Source organism: Delphinapterus leucas, chromosome 14, assembly GCF_059928025.1.
Source record: "Delphinapterus leucas isolate spDelLeu-1000000601 "Yukka" chromosome 14, BTC_Dleu_Yukka2, whole genome shotgun sequence".
Taxonomy (NCBI): domain Eukaryota; kingdom Metazoa; phylum Chordata; class Mammalia; order Artiodactyla; family Monodontidae; genus Delphinapterus; species Delphinapterus leucas.
Window position 1 is genome coordinate 31727032 of NC_143142.1, and position 18983 is coordinate 31746014.

The following is an 18983-nucleotide window of genomic DNA, read 5'->3' on the forward strand; positions in this document are numbered from 1 at the left end:
TGATATGTATGTTCCTATTCCCATTTTCTAAATTGCTTTGGGATCATTATTTTAGGTCTTTTCGTTCTCTTGTGTTTCCTGCCTAGAGAAGTTCCTTTAACATTTGTTGTAACGCTGGTTTGGTGGTGCTGAACTCTCTCAGCTTTTGCTTGTCTGTAAAGGTTTTAATTTCTCCATCAAATCTGAATGAGATCCTTGCTGGGTAGAGTAATCTTGGTTGCAGGTTTTTCTCCTGCATCACTTTAAATATGTCCTGCCATTCCCTTTTGGCTTGCAGAGTTTCTGCTGAAAGATCAGCTGTTAACCTTATGGGGATTCCCTTGTGTGTTATTTGATGTTTTTCCCTTGCTGCTTTTAATATGCTTTCTTTGTATTTAATTTTTGACAGTTTGATTAATATGTGTCTTGGCATATTTCTCCTTGGATTTATCCTGTATGGGACTTTCTGTGCTTCCTGGACTTGATTAACTATTTTCTTTCCCATATTAGGGAAGTTTTCAACTCTAATCTTTTCAAATATTTTCTCAGTCCTTTCTTTTTCTCTTCTTCTGGAACCCCTATAATTCGAATGTTGGTGCGTTTGGTGTTGTCCCAGAGGTCTCTGAGACTGTCCTCAGTTCTTTTCATTCTTTTTTCTTTATGCTGTTCTGCAGTAGTTATTTCCACTATTTTATCTTCCAGGTCATTTATCCGTTCTTCTGCCTCAGTTATTCTGCTATTGATCCCATCTAGAGTATTTTTCACTTCATTTATTGTGTTGTTCATCATTGTTTGTTTCATCTTTAGTTCTTCTAGGTCCTTTAAATGTTTCTTGCATTTTGTCTATTCTATTTCCAAGATTTTGGATCATCTTTACTATCATTATTCTGAATTCTTTTTCAGGTAGACTGCCTATTTCCTCTTCATTTGTTAGGTCTGGTGGGTTTTTATCTTGCTCCTTCATCTGCGGTGTGTTTTTCTGTCTTCTCATTTTGCTTATGTTACTGTGTTTGGGGTCTCCTTTTTGCAGGCTGCAGGTTCGTAGTTCCCGTTGTTTTTGGTGTCTGTCCCCAGTGGCTAAGGTTGGTTCAGTGGGTTGTGTAGGCTTCCTGGTGGAGGGGACCAGTGCCTGTGTTCTGGTGGATGAGGCTGGATCTTGTGTTTCTGGTGGGCAGGTTCACGTCTGGTGGTGTGTTTTGGGGTGTCTGTGGAGTTATTATGATTTTAGGCAGCCTCTCTGCTAATGGGTGGGGTTGTGTTCCTGTTTTGCTAGTTGTTTGGCATAGGGTGTCCAGCACGGTAGGTTGCTGGTCATTGAGTGAAGCTGGGTGCTGGTGTTGAGATGGAGATCTCTGGGAGATTTTCATCATTTGGTATTATGTGGAGCTGGGAGGTCTCCTGCTGACCAGTGTCCTGAAGTTGGCTCTCCCACCTCAGAGGCACAGCACTGACTTCTGGCTGCAGCACCAAGAGCCTTTCATCCACACGGCTCAGAATAAAAGGGAGAAAAAGTAGAGAGAACGAATTAGTAGAAGTAGGAAGAAAGAAAGAAAGAATGAAAGAAAGAAAGGAGGGAAGGAAGGAAGGAAGAAAAAGAAAGAAAGAAGAAAAGAAGGAAAGAAGGAAAGAAAGGAGGGAGGGAGGGACAGTGGGAGGAAGGAAGGAAGGAAAAAAGAAAGAAAGAAAGAAGATAAAGTAAAATAAAATAAAGTAAAATATAATAAAGTTATTAAATTAAAAAATAATTATTAAGAAAAAAATTTAAAAAAAAACAAAAACGGACGGATAGAACCTTAGGACAAATGGTGGAAGCAAAGCTATACAGACAAAATATCACACAGAAGCCTACACATACACACTCACAAAAAGAGGAAAAGGGGAAAAGATCATAAATCTTGCTCTCAAAGTCCACCTCCTTAATTTGGGATGATTCGTTTTCTAAAGGAGGGAAGGAAGGAAGGAAAGAAAGAAAGAAAGAAGATAAAGTAAAATAAAAGTTATTAAAATTAATTATTAAGAAAAAAAAAAGGGACGGATAGAGCCCTAGGACAAATGGTGGAAGCAAAGCTATACAGACAAAATCTCACACAGAAGCATACACATACACACTCACAAAAAGAGGAAAAGGGGAAAAAAATCATAAATCTTGCTCTCAAAGTCCACCTCCTCAATTTGGGATGATGCGTTGTCTATTCATTTATTCCACAGATGCAGGTACATCAAGTTGATTGTGGAGCTTTAATCCGCTGCTTCTGAGGCTGCTGGGAGAGATTTCCCTTTCTCTTCTTTGTTCGCACAGCTCCCAGGGGCTTAGCTTTGGATTTGGCCCCGCCTCTGCATGTAGGTCGCTGGAGGGCGTCTGTTTTTCCGCTCAGACAGGACGGGGTTAAAGGAGGCGCCGATTCGGGGGCTCTGGCTTACTCAGGTCGGGGGGAGGGAGGGGCGCGGAGTGCGGGGCGGGCCTGCGGCGGCAGAGGACGGCATGACGTTGCTGCAGAGGACGGCGTGACGTTGCGTCAGAGGACGGCGTGACGTTGCGTCAGAGGACGGCGTGACGTTGCAGCAGCCTGAGGCGCCGTGCGTTCTCCCGAGGAAGTTGTCCCAGGATCCCGGGAACCTGGCAGTGGGGGCCTGCACAGGCTCCCCGGAAAGCAGGTGTGGATAGTGACCTGTGCTCGCATACAGGCTTCTTGGTGGCGGCAGCAGCAGCCTTAGCGTCTCATGCCCGTTTCTGGGGTCCGCGCTTTTAGCCGCGGCTCGTGCCCGTCTCTGGCGCTCCTTTAAGCAGCGTTCTTAATCCCCTCTCCTCGCGCACGAGGAAACAAAGAGGGAAGAAAAAGTCTCTTGCCTCTTCGGCAGCTCCAGAGCTTTTCCGGACTCCCTCCCGGCTAGCCGTGGTGCACTAACCCCCTGCAGGCTGTGTTCACGCCGCCAACCCCAGTCCTCTCCCTGCGCTCCGACCAAAGCCCAAGCCTCAGCTCGCAGCCCCGCCCGCCCTGGCAGGTGAGCAGACAAGCCTCGGGCTGGTGAGTGCTGGTCGGCCCTGATCCTCTGTGTGGGAATGTCTCCGCTTTGTCCTGTGCACCCCTGTGGCTGTGCTCTCCTCCGCGGCACCGAAGCTCCCCCGCCCTCCGCAGTCTCCGCCCACGAAGGGGCTTCCTAGTGTGTGGAAACTTTTCCTCCTTCACAGCTCCCTTCCAGTGGTGCAGGTCCCGTCCCTATTCTTTTGTCTCTGTTTTTTCTTTGCCCTACCTAGGTACGTGGGGAGTTTCTTGCCTTTTGGGAGGTCTGAGGTCTTCTGCCAGCGTTCAGTAGGTGTTCTGTAGGAGTTGTTCCACTGTATATGTATGCCTGGTGTATCTTTGGGGAGGAAGGTGATCTCCGCGTCTTACTCTTCCGCCATCTTCCCCTCGTCTCCCCGCCATCTTCCCCTCGTCTCCTATACTTTTTAAAAGAAGGATTCCCCTCCTTCTGACTTCGCCCTCTTTCTCTTTTTGTGGTGCTAAATCAAGGTAAAATAAAGTTTCCCTCTTTTAACATAGTATTAAGTGAAGAAGATGGCATCCTCTTTTCTTCTTTTAAAAGCTAACACGAAGCTACTTCTTACTTTTACCCAATCTTCGTAATAATTTAACTCCTGAATCGGATTTTAATTTTTTTAAATTTTTGTTTATTTATTTTTGGCTGCGTTGGGTCTTTGTTGCTGCACACGGGCTTTCTCTAGTTGCGGCAAGCAGGGGCTACTCTTCCTGCGGTGCGTGGGCTTCTCATTGCGGTGGCTTCTCTTGTTGAGGAGCACAGGCTCTCGGCGCGCGGGCTTCAGTAGTTGGGGTACCTGGGCTCAGTTGTTGTGGCTTGCGGTCTCAGTAGTTGTGGCTCACGGGCTCTAGAGCACAAGCTCAGTAGTTGTGGTGCACGGGCTTAGTTCCTCCGTGGCATGTGAGATCTTCCTGGACCAGGGATCGAACCTGTGTCCCCTGCATTGGCAGGCGGATTCTTAACCATTGCACCACCAGGGAAGCCTAGGACTTTTATTATTGCTGAGAAAACAGAGATGAGTATCAAGAAAGTTACTAGTAGAAGCTTCCAAACCTTTCAGGTCAATGTGTCTCTTTTGAAAAGTTTTTTGTTGTTAAGCCATATGTTAGTTTTGGTTTATTCCTTCTCACTTCTGTTTGTAACCAGGTCATATGTTTATTTTTTTCTCTAAAAATTAAATGCCAGTTTGCTTGATTGTAAACTCTTGCTGTGTATTTGACCATGATGGGTTCTTCCTAAATAAAATTAAGAAAAACATACACGTAAATTTTCATATGCAATTTTATATTCCTTACTGCCTAGAAATTCCAGTGTCAGTGTGAACATAACACGTGTGGTGACAGCTGCAATCGGTGTTGTCCTGGGTACCGTCAGCAGCCCTGGAGGCCCGGCACTGTTTCTTCTGGTAACACGTGTGAAGGTAAGTTCACTGAGAATTGCAAGGATGTGAAGTTTTCTCCCTTCATATTGCTTCAGTTTATGGTGACTTAACATCTGTAAGTAGTAAATAACTGGTTTTCTTAGTTATTCAAGTAGTTCACAAAGAGGCAGACTACCTTAATAAAATTTAAAGGATTGAGACCCGAATGCATTGATTATCAATTTGCTATTTCTCTAAGATTCCGCTTCCCATATATTAATTTATTCTTTATAAATTTGGATTTAAATTTTAAATAGGCAATATATTCACAAGGTTCCAATATCTACAGTATATAAAAGTGTGTTTATATATTTCTGTCTCCATCCTTCCTACTTTTTATTATTTCCTGGTAAGTTCTTCCTGAAATGTTTATACAAGTAAAGCATAAGTTAAGATGTTCCAACACGTCACACTGTTCGTACACAGAACCTGATGTGCTATGCGTGCCATTCTATACATTACTTTTATATTTAACAATATATCTTAAATAAAATATCTCCATATTAACACTATGAAATGCTGTTTTAAAAGCAGTTGCACTGAACTCCATTATATGGATGTAACATAATCAAAACAGCTACCTACCCGTGGTATTTTGCTTGTTACAAGTCCTTTGTTAACACAAGCAATGGTGCAGTAATTCACCTTTGTCATTAACAAGTGAGCAAGTGCTTCTGCAAGATATGATCCCAGAATACAGGTTGATGAATCAAGTGGATATGCATACGTATAATTCAGATACCTACTCCCCAATGCCTCTGAAAGATTGTTACTAAAATGACTTCTTCTATAGTTTTAATTTAATTTATAGTCATCAAAATTTACTAAAGGAGGGAAGGCTTTTCTTTATCTAGGACACGGTATCTGTATTAATTGAGATGTTAAAATATTCTCCTAGAATGCAATTGCCACAATAAAGCCAAAGACTGTTACTATGATGAAAATGTGGCGAATCAGAAGAGAAGTCTGAATACTGCCGGACAATTCAGAGGAGGAGGGGTTTGCATTGATTGCCTGCAGAAAACCATGGGCATCAACTGTGAAACCTGCGTGGATGGATATTACAGACCACACAGGGTAAGAGCGCCTCAACTGTCGCCCAGCTTTGCAGTAGAAAAGACATTCAGGCCGCCACGCATCAGTCTCAGTATTGAAGACATTTCCTTTTGCAACATTTCATCTGTATTCTTACAGTATGCTGGTAGTGTTCTTCAGATATCAATTTCCTGCTCTATCCGTCCTGTTTTCTTGCTCAGGGTAGGATGTTCACCATTGTTACTTAACTTGAACTGTGGGTCTACTGGCTACATCATCTCAGAGTTGTGTGATAGTAAGTGTCCCTGTGGAGAGTCAGCCAATAACTAAAGCAGCTGTATCTTGCCAGTAGGAAGTGCTCACTCCTCAGTTGACACCATATGTAGCTGTCACGGGAATCCCATGGTGGCTAAGTCATAGGAGAGGCTTCTACATGTCTCCAAGAGATGGCAGAGTGAGGGGACGGGTAGCAGTGATAATGAAGAAGGATGACACTTTGCTAATGATGCCAGCTGCTGTCACTGTCAAAAAGATGTTTGCGCTTTTTTTCTGGCTTGACCTACACCCCCTGGGTACACAGAATCATTGTGATAGTCGCATCTTGGATAAAAAGTCAGTACCTTGTCATTGATATTATTCTCAATGTTAATACTAATATTGCTGTTATTTCTAGCAAGATAATCTAGGGCAACCTCTGCCTTTCAGGTGTCACCTTATGATGACAACCCTTGTCATCCCTGTGACTGTGACCCTCTGGGGTCCCTCAGTTCTGTCTGTATTAAGAATGACCTTCATTCTGACTTACACAGAGGTGAGTACTTGATTCATTTTTGTGCCTGTAATTGATTTGTGTGTGTGTATGTGTGTAAGATTTGTACCTAGTGAGACTGTTACCATTGTGTAATAATTTAGTGGTGTGATTCTCTATTGATTCACTCACCAAATATTTACTAAGCACCTACTACGTGTCAGGCAGTTTTCTAGGACCTAGGAACATATATATCCTCGAACAAGATGACCAAGGTCCCTGCTCACAAGCAGACAATAAACGAGCAAGTACATAAATAATATAAAGCCAGGTAGGAATCAGTGCCCTGGGCATAAAGCAAAATTAGGAATCGTGATGGGAGGGAGGTAGAGGGTGGAAATGGCAATGTTGGGGCAATGAAATGACATTTGAGAGGTTAATTAGCATTTGGCGAAAGAGGAAATAAAGCTCGGTTTCAAGTCATATGTGAAACAGTAAATAGCAATCACTCTACTTAGCGCTCAGAAGACATGCAGAGCCTTTAGCATACATCCTCCCACAAAGCAATCAGATCCCCCAGTTAACTTTGTAAATGTCAGTGTTCTTTCCATTTCAAAAACTGGCAAATGGACTTGCAAATACCAGAGTCTCCTGAGGAGGTGGCATCTGTCCAGAGACCCCTGTGACCCCCTCCAGTGCTCCATCACTAGCAGTGAAGATGGATATTGCTCAGCAGGGAGGGATGTGCTGTCTGTGGGCCCTGCTGACAAGGGGGAGGGTAAATTACAGGAGGGAGTTGATTCTTACCCGCAATGCGTGATGAGATGCTGGGGCTGATGACAATCACCCTTGATTGGGTTCATTTTCAAATATATATCATTTCAACTTTTTTTTGGGGGGGGAGGTGGTGGTACACGGGCCTCTCACTATTGTGGCCTCTCCCGTCACAGAGCACAGGCTCCGGACGCGCAGGCTCAGTGGCCATGGCTCACGGGCCCAGCCGCTCCGCGGCATGTGGGATCTTCCCGGACCAGGGCACGAACCCGTGTACCCTGCATCGGCAGGCGGACTCTTAACCACTGTGCCACCAGGGAAGCCCTCATTTCAACTTTAAATCATAGCAAATAAAAATTATTTTACCCAATTTATAGGCAAGGAAACTGTAGCTCAGAGTACTTAAGAACCTTGGCCAAGAGTACACAACTTTCAAAGCTGGCATTAGAAGCAAAGACAGTGCTTATTGCCCACCACCACTGGCTTATGTGCTTTAAAAAAAAAAAAAAGCTTGATTTTGTGATATGATTGACTACCATACAGTACACCCATTTAAAGTGTATAATTCATTGTGTTTCGGCATATTCATGGGTGCAGCCATCACCACAATCCAATATTGGTATGTTTTCATCTCCCCATAAAGAAACCCCTTTCCCGTTGGCAGTTGTTGCCTGTTTTCCTCCATCCCTTTGCCCCAGCTCCAAGCTCTAGGCAGCCACAGATGTAATTTTTCTCTAGAGATTTGCTTATTCTGGCCATTTCGTATAAATAGAACCATACACTATGTGGTCTTTAGTGACTGGCTTCTTTCACGGAGCATAATGTTTTCAAGGTTCATCCATGTAGCACGTGTCAGTACTTCAGTCCTTTTGATTGCTGAATAATACTCCATTGTATGCATGTTTAACTGATCCACTCAGCGTTTGATGAATATTTGGGTTGTGTTGATTTTTTGTCTATTGTGAATAATGCTGCTACAAACATTTATATACAAGTTTTTGGGAGGATGTATGTTTCCGTTTTTCTTGGCTAAATACTTAGGTATGGTATTGCTGGATCTTATGGTCACACTATGCTTAGCACTTTGAAGAAGTACTAAATGGTTTTGCAAAGCTTCTGCACCATTTTACATTCCCACCAGCCTCTGTGCTTTCCATCTGTCTTGTTCTTTCTTTAAACCAGGAGTTGTCAAACTGTGGTCTATGGCCCATATCTGGCACCACTGTTTTTTTATAAATAAAGCTATACCCATCTATTTATGTATTATCTGTGGCTGCTTTCAAGCAATACGGGCAAAGTTGAATAGTTGCAACAGAGACTGTGGCCAGAAAGCCTAAAATATTTACTCGCTGGCCCTTTACAGAAATAGTTGGCCAACCCCTGCTTTAAACCTCTTTTACCTTCCTGTTGGGTCATTTTGCCATTTTTCTTTGCAGGGAAGTGGCCGGGTCAGTGTCCATGCAAGGAAGGTTACGCGGGAGAAAAATGTGATCGCTGCCAGTTTGGTTATAAGGGTTACCCTGCGTGTGTGCCCTGTGACTGTAACCCAGCCGGCAGCGTGAATGAGGAACCCTGCTCCGAGGCTTGTCTCTGTAAGGTATGTGTGGAGGTTAGAGCTGCCCCAGAGTTTCCTTTGAGATTTCCTGAAAATGGGATGCATTTCATTGGCTCAGATGATCAGGTCCTAAGCAAAGCATCGAGGTGAAAGTGGAACTATCCCTTCCCCTGAGCCTTCCTGAGAAGCATGACATTATGTCACAGTGAACTGGCCACAGAATATATCCTTGGACTTAGATGGGCACCTGATTTTCTTTTTTGGTGCCTTCTGGGTGATGGCCAGATACTCCAGAAGTATTTCTGTGACTTCCTGGTTGAAACCAAATACTGCTTTTCTTAGGCCTTGGCCTAATGCCTCTTCTGTGACATCCTTTTTAAGCTTTATGTTTAGAGGAGAACCAAGTAAACACTACATTTCTAAGGACATCAATTAAAGGCAGATAGATTCTTTTGGACTTCTCTTAAAAAGGAATTGAACAATGATAAATGCATGAATCTGGTGCCAGGGAGGCATTTTCTGGCTATCTGACACTAATAACCATCTCCCCGTAATTCAGCGGACTTCTGGCTGTGTCTTTTGTTCCTTCCCATGTAAGCAGAGTCTTAGGTACGTTACATATGGTGGAAAATTATCTTGAGCATTTATTAACAAGACAATTACATAGTCCTCTTTAGATTTTAAAGTGCTTGAAAGATCAGCAAACATAGAAGATTTAAAACAAAGCAACACGAAAAAGCCATTTAAATATAAGGACCAAGCTCTAAGATCCCTAGCCTCAGTCTTGACTACAAAATCAAATGATAAGTATTTCAGACTATCTGGAAATCGTGACATCATGAGGCTTTGCATTGACTTTGAGTGTCTTTTTGTTTACCTGTGTCTCTGGATCGCCAGACGTCTTTCTTGCTAAGTCATGTTAATGTCATTTTAGTCTGCCTACCTTTTGGTTTCAAAAGCTAATTTTTTACTCCAATTTGCAGGAGAATGTTGAGGGGAAACATTGTGATCGATGCAAACCAGGATTCTATAACTTGGAGGAAAGGAACCCCCAGGGCTGCTCAGAATGCTTCTGCTTTGGTGTCTCTGACGTTTGCGACAGCCTCTCCTGGCCAATCAGTCAGGTGGGGGAATCCTTTGAGAACCAGGAACTGTGTCAGAAAGCGATGAGGCTGTCTTTTCTGTAACACCACTCTCATCCTTTGGACCGACGTCGGCGTGGATCAAAGGCTGCCCACTTACCAAAGTGTCACTAAAATTCCTAGATCATGTGTTTGTTCCCGCATACATTTTCCTATGGAAGCAATAGGATGCTGAGGCATTGCAGAATGCATCGTGTGTAAATTTCTTCTGTGGGGAAATGCATGGAGTTGTGGGGTCAGATCCTACCCCACCAGCCCCACCCCGGTCTCAGGCCGGGGAGCATAGCAGGACCTGGGGACGTGCAGAATTTTCTAGCTCAAAGAAGCAGGCGAGGTGGGAATGCAGCAGGTGGCACAGTTTATGAGGAGAGGCAGGGTACTCCCTTTGTTTGGGGAATCGAGAATTCTGGGGGAACGAGTTCTGGGTGAGTGCTGAGTGGGTTCTAGGGAGGACAGGGTGATGGCTGGAGGTTAGGGCTAGTCCCTGACCCTCCTTCCTCCCCTCCCTCCTCCCTCCTCACCAGCGTCTGGGGAGGAGGGATTCGGATCAGTACTTGAGAATGGGGTGCGTTCCTGTGGGTGATCTGTCATCTCTATGTAGATGACAAATTGGGAGGATAGGATCTGGAGTTGTTTTATACGGTTTTTGGCATTTGGCTAAGAAGCAGGGGGCAACAACGAAGTCAGAGTTAGCCAGAGACACTGTGTTCAATGCATTTATTGAGTTCTTCGCTGTTTTTTAATCTAAGTTATATACCCGTGGTCTTTATGGTTTTGCTCATTATTTGCTTCTAATTGACCTGGGTTTGGGGGACGTGTGACTCGTTCTCAGGTTTTCCGGGTCCTTTGACGAGTGCAAGGGCCACCGTGTGTTAGCTCTGTCCTCACCGAGCTTTCTGGGTCTGTACCTTCACGGTGAAGATACTAACACTGGGCTGGGTGAAACATAAGGTGACTTCAATTTCATGTTCTAAAATTCTTGGATCTTTTTTAAGGTGAAAGATATGTCCGGTTGGCTGGTCACCGACTTGGTCAGTTCCAGCCAGCTCCGGTCCCAGCAGGACACGCTGGGCGGGCGTCACCAGATCAGCATCAACAGCTCGGCGGTGGTGCAGAGGCTGACCTCCCAGTATTACTGGTCGGCCCCGGAGGCCTACCTGGGAAACAAGGTACTTCCAGGGCCGGTGTCTGGGGCAGAGATCTCAGAGCACATTAAGGAAGACCTTGTGTTGGCTTTTCAAGTACTGTCGTTTGTCTCTCTTGAGTTTAGCAGAATATCACACAGCGTTTACTGACACCTGATTCACATGGTCTTTTTATCTTTGTTAGACTTTACTGCATCTTTAAAATATGAACCTGTGTCTTTCTTGGCCCCGTCGAAGGTGGTCTGTTGTATGAAATCTTGTCCCCTCCCCGACAGACCTTCTGTTTTGCTCTGGGTTCCTGGGTCACCCGGGCCTTTGTGAAGGTTCCTCGCATCCCTGCCCTGTGGAGCCAGCCGTGTACCTGTCTTACCTGGCGTATAGAACACCCCTGGGAAAGGTGTGCAGGAACCCTTGCACTGCCCCCTGCTTCTTTATTATGCTTGTTGCTCACGTGAAGTTCATGTTTAAGAACAGGTAGAATGCTTTCCACTGTAAGAAAATGCTCAAAGGTGATTCCACAAAGTGGGAAGTTGGTGGCTACGATTTAACCTCTCCCTTCAATGACATGGTCCTGTCCCTCCTCACCAATTAGGCAGCTTCCCTCCAGACTCTGATCGATCTGAAAATATATCCAGTGGAATCTCTCTCAATACCTGCAGCTCCCTGCTCACCTTATCCAGGCCTTTGGTTTGTTTGAAGTCATGGTATATGTAGTGTAGGTCTCGTACCGTGGTACATTTCCAGTTAATTTGATGGTTATATTTTAATTTTATAGCTGTTTTGTGTATGTTTAAGTAGTGTTTATTTTTGAAAATGATTACTTTTCCCATCAAATTATAATCTTAGAAGACATTTTCTATTTAGAATGGGATCTTATCACCAAAATTCAATAGTTTTGTTTTCATGTCTAGGGAGCACCTCTCCAATTTTATGGTGCAAAGATTGGATTCTGAACGTTGTACCATAGCTGGCAGAAAGAAAATCTCTCTTTTACATTAAAGGATGTCTGATCAGGAAGGAAATCCTTAGTCCTTCCTTTAGCTGATCACACGTGTTGCTGTTGCCCTCCTATAAGCAGGGCGGTGAGCCCCAGTGTTGAGATTGTAGTCCTGGATCACACTCCCTGCCCCCTAAAGTCCTTAAGTGAAATAAAGGTCTATCGTGGGACTAGCACAAGTTCAGAGTAATTTACCTCGGGGTCTCTAAGAAGGAGTACATTTTTTTCTGTGCATTTAGACAGTATCCTACATTTCGTGGTATCAGTTAAACAGAACATTCGTATAACGTGCTTCCTTTCCACTGCCCTTAATGTGAAATCCTTACATATTGTGGCCTCTGGGACACCTCGCAGCCTAGTTGTTGCCAGGTGGATCCTAGTGACCGTGTCCCCTTACCAAGGGCTATGATCCTTCCCCTCCGTGCTCATTGTCACTTAAACATTCCAGCTGACGGCCTTTGGTGGATTCCTGAAGTACACGGTGTCTTACGAGGTCCCAGTGGAGACGGCGGACGGTGACCCCATGTCTCACGCCGACGTCATCATTAAGGTAATTGCTTTCGCATCAGTTTGCTAGAGCCGAGGGCTGCGTGGGGCAGCAGTTTTATGACTGAAGGTGGCTAAGCGAGGCTGTAGTGGCAGGAGCTCAGGGCCAGGTGGCCGCTTTGCCCGTCTGGACTCCGCTGAGACTGGGAATTTCCAGAATTGCCTCAGGGCAGCACCTGTAGCTCTTCGCTTGCTCCTGTAGCTGACCTGTCTATTCACAATTTAGAGGGAGAGGAGTTTTTCCTCGATGTTGGGACTTCCTTTTAGGCCCTTCGGGTCCCTCCTCCCCTCCTGTAGCATCCTCCCCACGTGAATGACTAGGCAGCAGTGCCTGGCTGTGTGGGGACCGGAGGTGCATTGTCATTTTTGTCCTCCACCTCTGTCCCTGTTCCTGTATCCTCACTCCCATCACAAAAAGACCCAGCAAGGCCTTGGCCTTTGCTGTACCCCTGAAACACTGTAAATCAACTATGCTTCAGTTAAAAAAAAGATAAGAGGTGTCAGATTGGTTGCTTTGAGGGAAACTGTGGGCTAGTGCATGACTTTGTCTCTTTTCTGAGATCCCAGCACAGGCACAGTCTTTAGACTTATCCGAACCCCTCTGAGAGGAGGATAGTGATATGTTTTCTCTGGTCGTTCTGGACCAAGGGCTATGGACATCATTACATGTTTGCCGAAAACCTGCACACAAATGGAAAGCCACGTGGCTGAATACAAAGTCTGCTTTTAGTGTTTGATCATGAAATTGAATTATGAATATATTTCCTCTTGTTTTTAAATGTTAGGGGAATGGGCTCACTTTAAGGACCCAGGCAGAGGGCCTGTTATTGCAGCCCTATGAAGAGCACTTGAACGTGGTTAGACTCGTGCCTGAGCACTTCAGAGATTTTCATAGCAGGAGGGAGGTAGATCGCGACCAGCTGATGACCGTGCTTGCCAACGTGACACATCTCTTGATCAGAGCCAACTACAATTCTGCAAAGATGGCTCTTTACAGGTGTGTACTGAAAAGGAGAGAAAACATAGGTGATCTTGTCTTTATTATCATACAATTTTAAGCTGAATATACTTTACTTTATTATTTCAAGGACACAGCTAACGGAACTGTCTTGGAATTATTTTTTATCACTATAATTTTATCAAAGGCATAACAATTGTTGTCCATGGCAAATGTATCTAGTAGGAGATAGACTTGGCATTGGGAACAGAAACTTTCAGGGTGGATTTTTGAGAAATGCCCAGTGAGGTGACAGTTGTTAACTGTGTTGCATCTGGTTTTCACCCTCCTGATGTTAATGGTCTTAGGTTTTCACAAACTATTTAAGCTCATGGGTCCATCCTTAGTTGTTTTGTTACTCTGAGAAGGTCAGTTTCTGGCAATGCCAGGCTATGCATACATGTTGGATGCAGCTAAAGCAAACAGAGAACTGCACATTCAGGACAATCTTTCTGCACTAGAGAGAGTTCAACTGCATGGGTTCGTTCTGGAGTTCACTCTTCGGAATGGGCTTCTCAGAGCCTTCCCACGGTTGTGTGTGGACAGCAGCTCGTCTTGTACCAAATGTCCAAGGCATTTCCAGGGACTAATGAACAGCTCCCAGAAAGTGTCCTATTGTGAAAATCTTTACTTACTTACAAAAATCACATCACCATTTTGTTTGAATTAAATCTTTCTTAGGAATTCGTCTTCTTTGAGGTGTTAGATGCCGTGTGCGAGTGTGTAAGTCCTGTAACGGCCCTGCCTGTTTGTCTGTTTGCAGGTTGGATTCTGTCTCTCTGGACACAGCCAGCCCTAACGTTATAGACCTGTCCCTGGCCACGGAGGTGGAGCATTGCGAGTGTCCCCAAGGCTATGCGGGCATCTCTTGTGAGGTAACACTCCTCCCCCTTCCCGTCTTCTTCCTTTTCTCCTTCCTACAGGGTTGGGGGAAAAGCATATTGAAGGTGATGTCGTAATGCGTATTTGAATTTTAACTTTGGAAACCCAGTGTTTCTAAACATCAGACTTTTGGAGGCTATTGGAACATTGGAAACACATTGTTTAAGGAAATCTAATTCCTCTGGGGCATCTGGGAATACTCTTAAGTAAGTGTCACTGTCCTGCTTAGTCAACAGGAAAGTTGAGACACCCATGCCATATTTTGCATTTCTAAGGAGGATTGAATTTGATTGTATTTGAACATTTACCAATTACCAACATGCGACCCTGGAAAGCTTCAGACAAGCCAGGCCTTTTTGGAGACCTTTGATGGCCCCAGGCTATGTTACTTAGGTGGGCTCTACCTCACATATGCAGTATATGAAACCATACTTGTAGTCATGGATGAAAGTAATCTGTCGCTTAAAAATTTTGAAATATTTTTTGAAATTATTTGGACATACATATTGATAGTAACTCTCTCTTACTGAGAACTTTCTACACATTTGGCACTATTCTGAGCCCCTTCCATATGTTACCTCATTTAATCCTTACAACAATCCTGTGAGGTAGGCCCTTCATATACTTTCTGTTCCGTAGATTAGGAAACGGAGACACAGAGAGGTTAAGTAACTTGACCAAGGTCACACAGCTAGGAAGTGGTCTTTGAACTTCATCCCTGCTAATTGCCATGAGGTTCTGCCTCTCATGAGCCCATGACTGTGATTGTGAACATTTGTCATTGGCTGTGATTTCTTGGCAAGCATTTTTACAAAGTGAGAACATTTAACCTATAATATTAGCTTTGTAGGTAATAAAGTTGGCCTAAAGCTTTGTGGTGTACATATTTAATTAAATATTTTTATTTCTATTTTAAATATTTTGCAAGATTTTTTTGGCCACAGGGTCGGGACCAATGAACTTATTTTTACATCTCATTTATTTTTAGGACCAGCAAATGTCCATAAGTCCTAATCCCTGCGGGCCTAGTGCTTAATGGATAAATGACCCTCAGACCACCTCATAGTATGTGGATGTGGGCTTAGGGGAGCGACAGGTAGAGCAGGGACAACTGTGGAAGTGGGAGCCCAGCCAGCTGGACTGGGAGGGGACAGCAGGGAGCAGCTGCTGCTAGAGAACAGGTGGGCGGGGCTTTGTTCCCAGAAGTGCTGGTGTGCTTGAGTTGATGGCTCAAGCATCACATAGGCAGCTCAAGACTCGTTTGCAAGAGTTTGTGTTCAGCAGAAGAACTCATTCTTTTATCCAGCTGTTACTCAGAAGCTGACTTAAAGAATCAGGCAGCTACTGGTTGGGAATGGAATTTGGGGGAGCCCTGTAGCCGCAACACAGACCCCCAGGCAGCTGCCTGCTCAGTGCCTGTCTGTAGACAAGTCCACTGTCCCCGGGGGAGCCTGGCTGCGGAGCGGGGTCGTGGGGGAGGTGGCAGGGGACTTTCCCAAGGTCAGTGTGAATGAAGGCATTATATATTATTACTATAATGAAATGCTCTTTAAGAATTCTTAGGACAATAAAAGGCAAATCCACACCCCCTCCTCCCATGCCCCCAAGGGAGTGTGCCAACCTCCAAATTAATTACTCCCTGGTCTGCACTCTGGATGTGTTTCTTGTCTGCTGTGGCCCCGGGTAGCCTGTGGACATGGGTCTTGGAGGTGTGCACACCTGGTGTGGAATCACTGCACGGGTGCCATGGACCGTAGCTAACGCGCCATGTTCCGGATTCCGAGTCTATCAGAGAGCCGATTTCTCAGGGTCGTCACAAGGGCGACATGAAGTACAGTGTCCGGGGTGGCTCCCTGCCCCTGAACGCCCATGTTGCCTGTCCAGCGCATAGCCAGAGGGAAGCTCACCTGCAACGTTTGCTCTCTTAAACTGATGCCGTTTGACGCAGACCTGCATTTAACAATTTGACAGCAACATTTACTAAATTTTAAGCAAAAGAAAAAGTGTTGAGAGAAATAAATCCCCTTGATTGAAACAGCCTTGATTAAAAGGCTGTTACATGATTTCTAAGAATATTGCAGTGGAAAACGGCTATGATGTACGCTGACTCATTGCATAGCCATTACATTTTTGTGTGCATATTTCTACCTTTAAAATATATAAGGAACTGGATTATGGTGATGGTTGCACAACTCAGTAAACTTACTAAAAAAAAAACCCATTGAATCGTATGCTTAATATGGGTGCATTTTATGGCACGTTTGGGCAAAAAAAATAAGTTTTCATTCATGGAAAATTGAGCAGTTTATGATTCTTACGTACTGGGAAGAAGATGATTTGCGTTTTGTGTAAATTTGCCTTCACCTGGACAGTCACCCGTCCTTCTTTTGCAGTCCTGTCTCCCTGGCTATTACCGCGTGGATGGAATACTCTTTGGAGGAATCTGTCAGCCCTGTGAATGCCACGGCCATGCAGCAGAGTGTGACGTTCATGGCGTTTGCTTTGTGAGTCTGGCTGAGACCTTGAGTGCATGCCCTCCTCCCACCCAGAAGCCCTCACTGTACAGAAGTGATTAAAAAAGAAGCTTCCTCCACAGGGAATATCCCTGCCCTTGTGGACCCCAGAGGAAATCTGCAGGTTTAAGTTTAAGCCATAAAATGTTTCCTGCTTTTTTCCTTCTTTTTTTTTGTGAAGAAAAGTTGCTTTGGTGATAGCAGAAAAAAGATGTATGATTTCACTGCAGGTTTTTTATTAGAACAATAAGTAATGATTTACTTTGCAAGATTAAAAAGCAATATAAAGGGAGAAAACGACCACTGATTAAATAAAAAGGATCAGATCTTTTAAACGCAAGTGCTAGTAGATTTTAACATTATATTACATAGTATATCGTAAGAGGAATAATAAAAATTTCTAATAATCTCATCTGTATAATATATAATGCTTCATAGATGTTAGTTCAGATAAACTCTGCAAACAAGTACCTCTTTCATGCAGTTGGAGTTGAAATAGGGCTTAGCAAATATGTAGTTAATCTTGAGAATGAACTTTGGGGCAGATACAGGGCAAGACTTGTTTTTTAACTTCAGTCAGGAATTCTTTTAGGCTCTTATGCCTGGGAGCCAGGCCACACTCCTGGGTTCTAATGGATTCACTGCTCAGAGATGGAGTGAATGCATATGGTAATCAGCTGAACCCTATTCACTGCACAGGGAAAGGATCATGCTTTTTCCAAAAGAGCTTGATTGAGTCACAGGGTTAGGAAAAATTAACGATCAGACCCATGGGGAAGATATCGGCATGATGCCGCTGATTGCTTTTTCTCTCTAGAGCCTAATTTTTCTTTTTCTCTGCAAGTACAGCTTTTGTTTTGTTTTGTTCTTTGTCAGTTTCTTTGTTCTGTAAGTGAAGCGTCTGTAGGATGGTGTGGAATGATGTTTGCACGCATATGCAGTCCCTCCAGAATAAGTTCCTCAGGTGCAACTTCCCACAAGGAAGGGAGGTTGCTGCTTTTTTTTTTTTTTTTTTTTTAATTTATTTATTTGGCTGCGTTGGGTCTTCGTTGCTGTGTGCGGGCTTTCTCTAGTTGCGGCGAGCGGTGGCTACTCTTAGTTGCGGTGCATGGGCCTCTCATTGTGGTGGCTTCTCTTATTGCAGAGCATGGACTCTACGTGCTTGGGCTTCAGTAGTTGTGACATGTGGGCTCAGTAGTTGTGGCGCACGGACTTAGTTGCTCTGCGGCACGTAGGATCTTCCCGGACCAGGGATCGAACCCGTGTACCCTGCATTGGCAGGCAGATTCTTAACCACTGCACCACCAGGGAAGTCCTGGTCACTGCTTTTTTAAAACCTCTCTCCCCCTGCCATTTGGGTTTGGAGGCCTCTGCCAGCACTTGGGGGTGGTCAGCAGGTCGTGGTTGTACCACCTATGGCTTTAGTGACGGGCAGGCTGGAAGATTTGCACATGTTTCTGTTAATATATATTTCCAAAAATACATTCTCTTATGAAAGTGAAGATGCTAAATAGCCTTAAAGCTCTAAGTATAGAAAACAATAATAATTTTTATAGTTTAAAATTTTTTAAGGAATAATTTCAGATTTACAGAAAGGTTACCAAAATAGGATAGAGGGTTCCCGTGTGAGCATCGCCCTGTTTCCCCGGATGCTCATCTTACACAATCTGTATGGTTATCAAAACTCAGAAGTTAACATGGCACAGCCCCATCAACTAAATGTCACATTCCATTCGGGTTTCATCCTTTTCCTTTCCAGCATCATACCTACTGCCCCATACTGCATTTAGTGGCTTTGCCTCCTTCAGGCTGTGACAGTTCCTGGTTTTCAGGACTAGGGCACGTTTGAGATCTTTGGACCTTCTGTGGACTGTCCCTCCGCTGGAGCTGGTCCACTTTCTCGTGATGAGGTTGAGGTTATCCATTTTTGGTGAGAGGACCTTGAGGTGATGTTCCCTCCCAGTGTGTGCTGTCAGGGTCTGTGATGCCACTGGCTTCTTCTGGGGGGATGTTAATTAGCCTGGGTCACTCGGATAAGGGGGTCTCTGTCAGGTTTTTCTGCTGTAAAATTATTATTTTTCCTTTTTTAAGTAATTAAAGGAGAAAAGTAATAAAAATTTAGATTGGAATACAGGGAAATATAAAAACTTGGTAAGATCACTTGTCTGTTTAATCTACTTTGCTTTTTAAATTCTATTTTAAAAAGAAACC

General features: G+C 44.2%; 1 protein-coding gene across 1 annotated transcript in view; it reads left to right on the forward strand.

The window, feature by feature from the left end:
• LAMA1 (laminin subunit alpha 1) overlaps positions 1–18983 on the forward strand; it is a 160694-nt gene that overhangs the window by 63750 nt on the left and 77961 nt on the right. The window contains exons 7-16 of the mRNA XM_089894940.1: positions 4321–4438; positions 5337–5515; positions 6179–6284; positions 8432–8592; positions 9534–9674; positions 10688–10861; positions 12283–12384; positions 13166–13377; positions 14141–14252; positions 16653–16763. Coding sequence (XP_089751066.1) covers positions 4321–4438; positions 5337–5515; positions 6179–6284; positions 8432–8592; positions 9534–9674; positions 10688–10861; positions 12283–12384; positions 13166–13377; positions 14141–14252; positions 16653–16763 — 1416 coding nt within the window. The remainder of the gene's footprint in view (positions 1–4320; positions 4439–5336; positions 5516–6178; positions 6285–8431; positions 8593–9533; positions 9675–10687; positions 10862–12282; positions 12385–13165; positions 13378–14140; positions 14253–16652; positions 16764–18983) is intronic.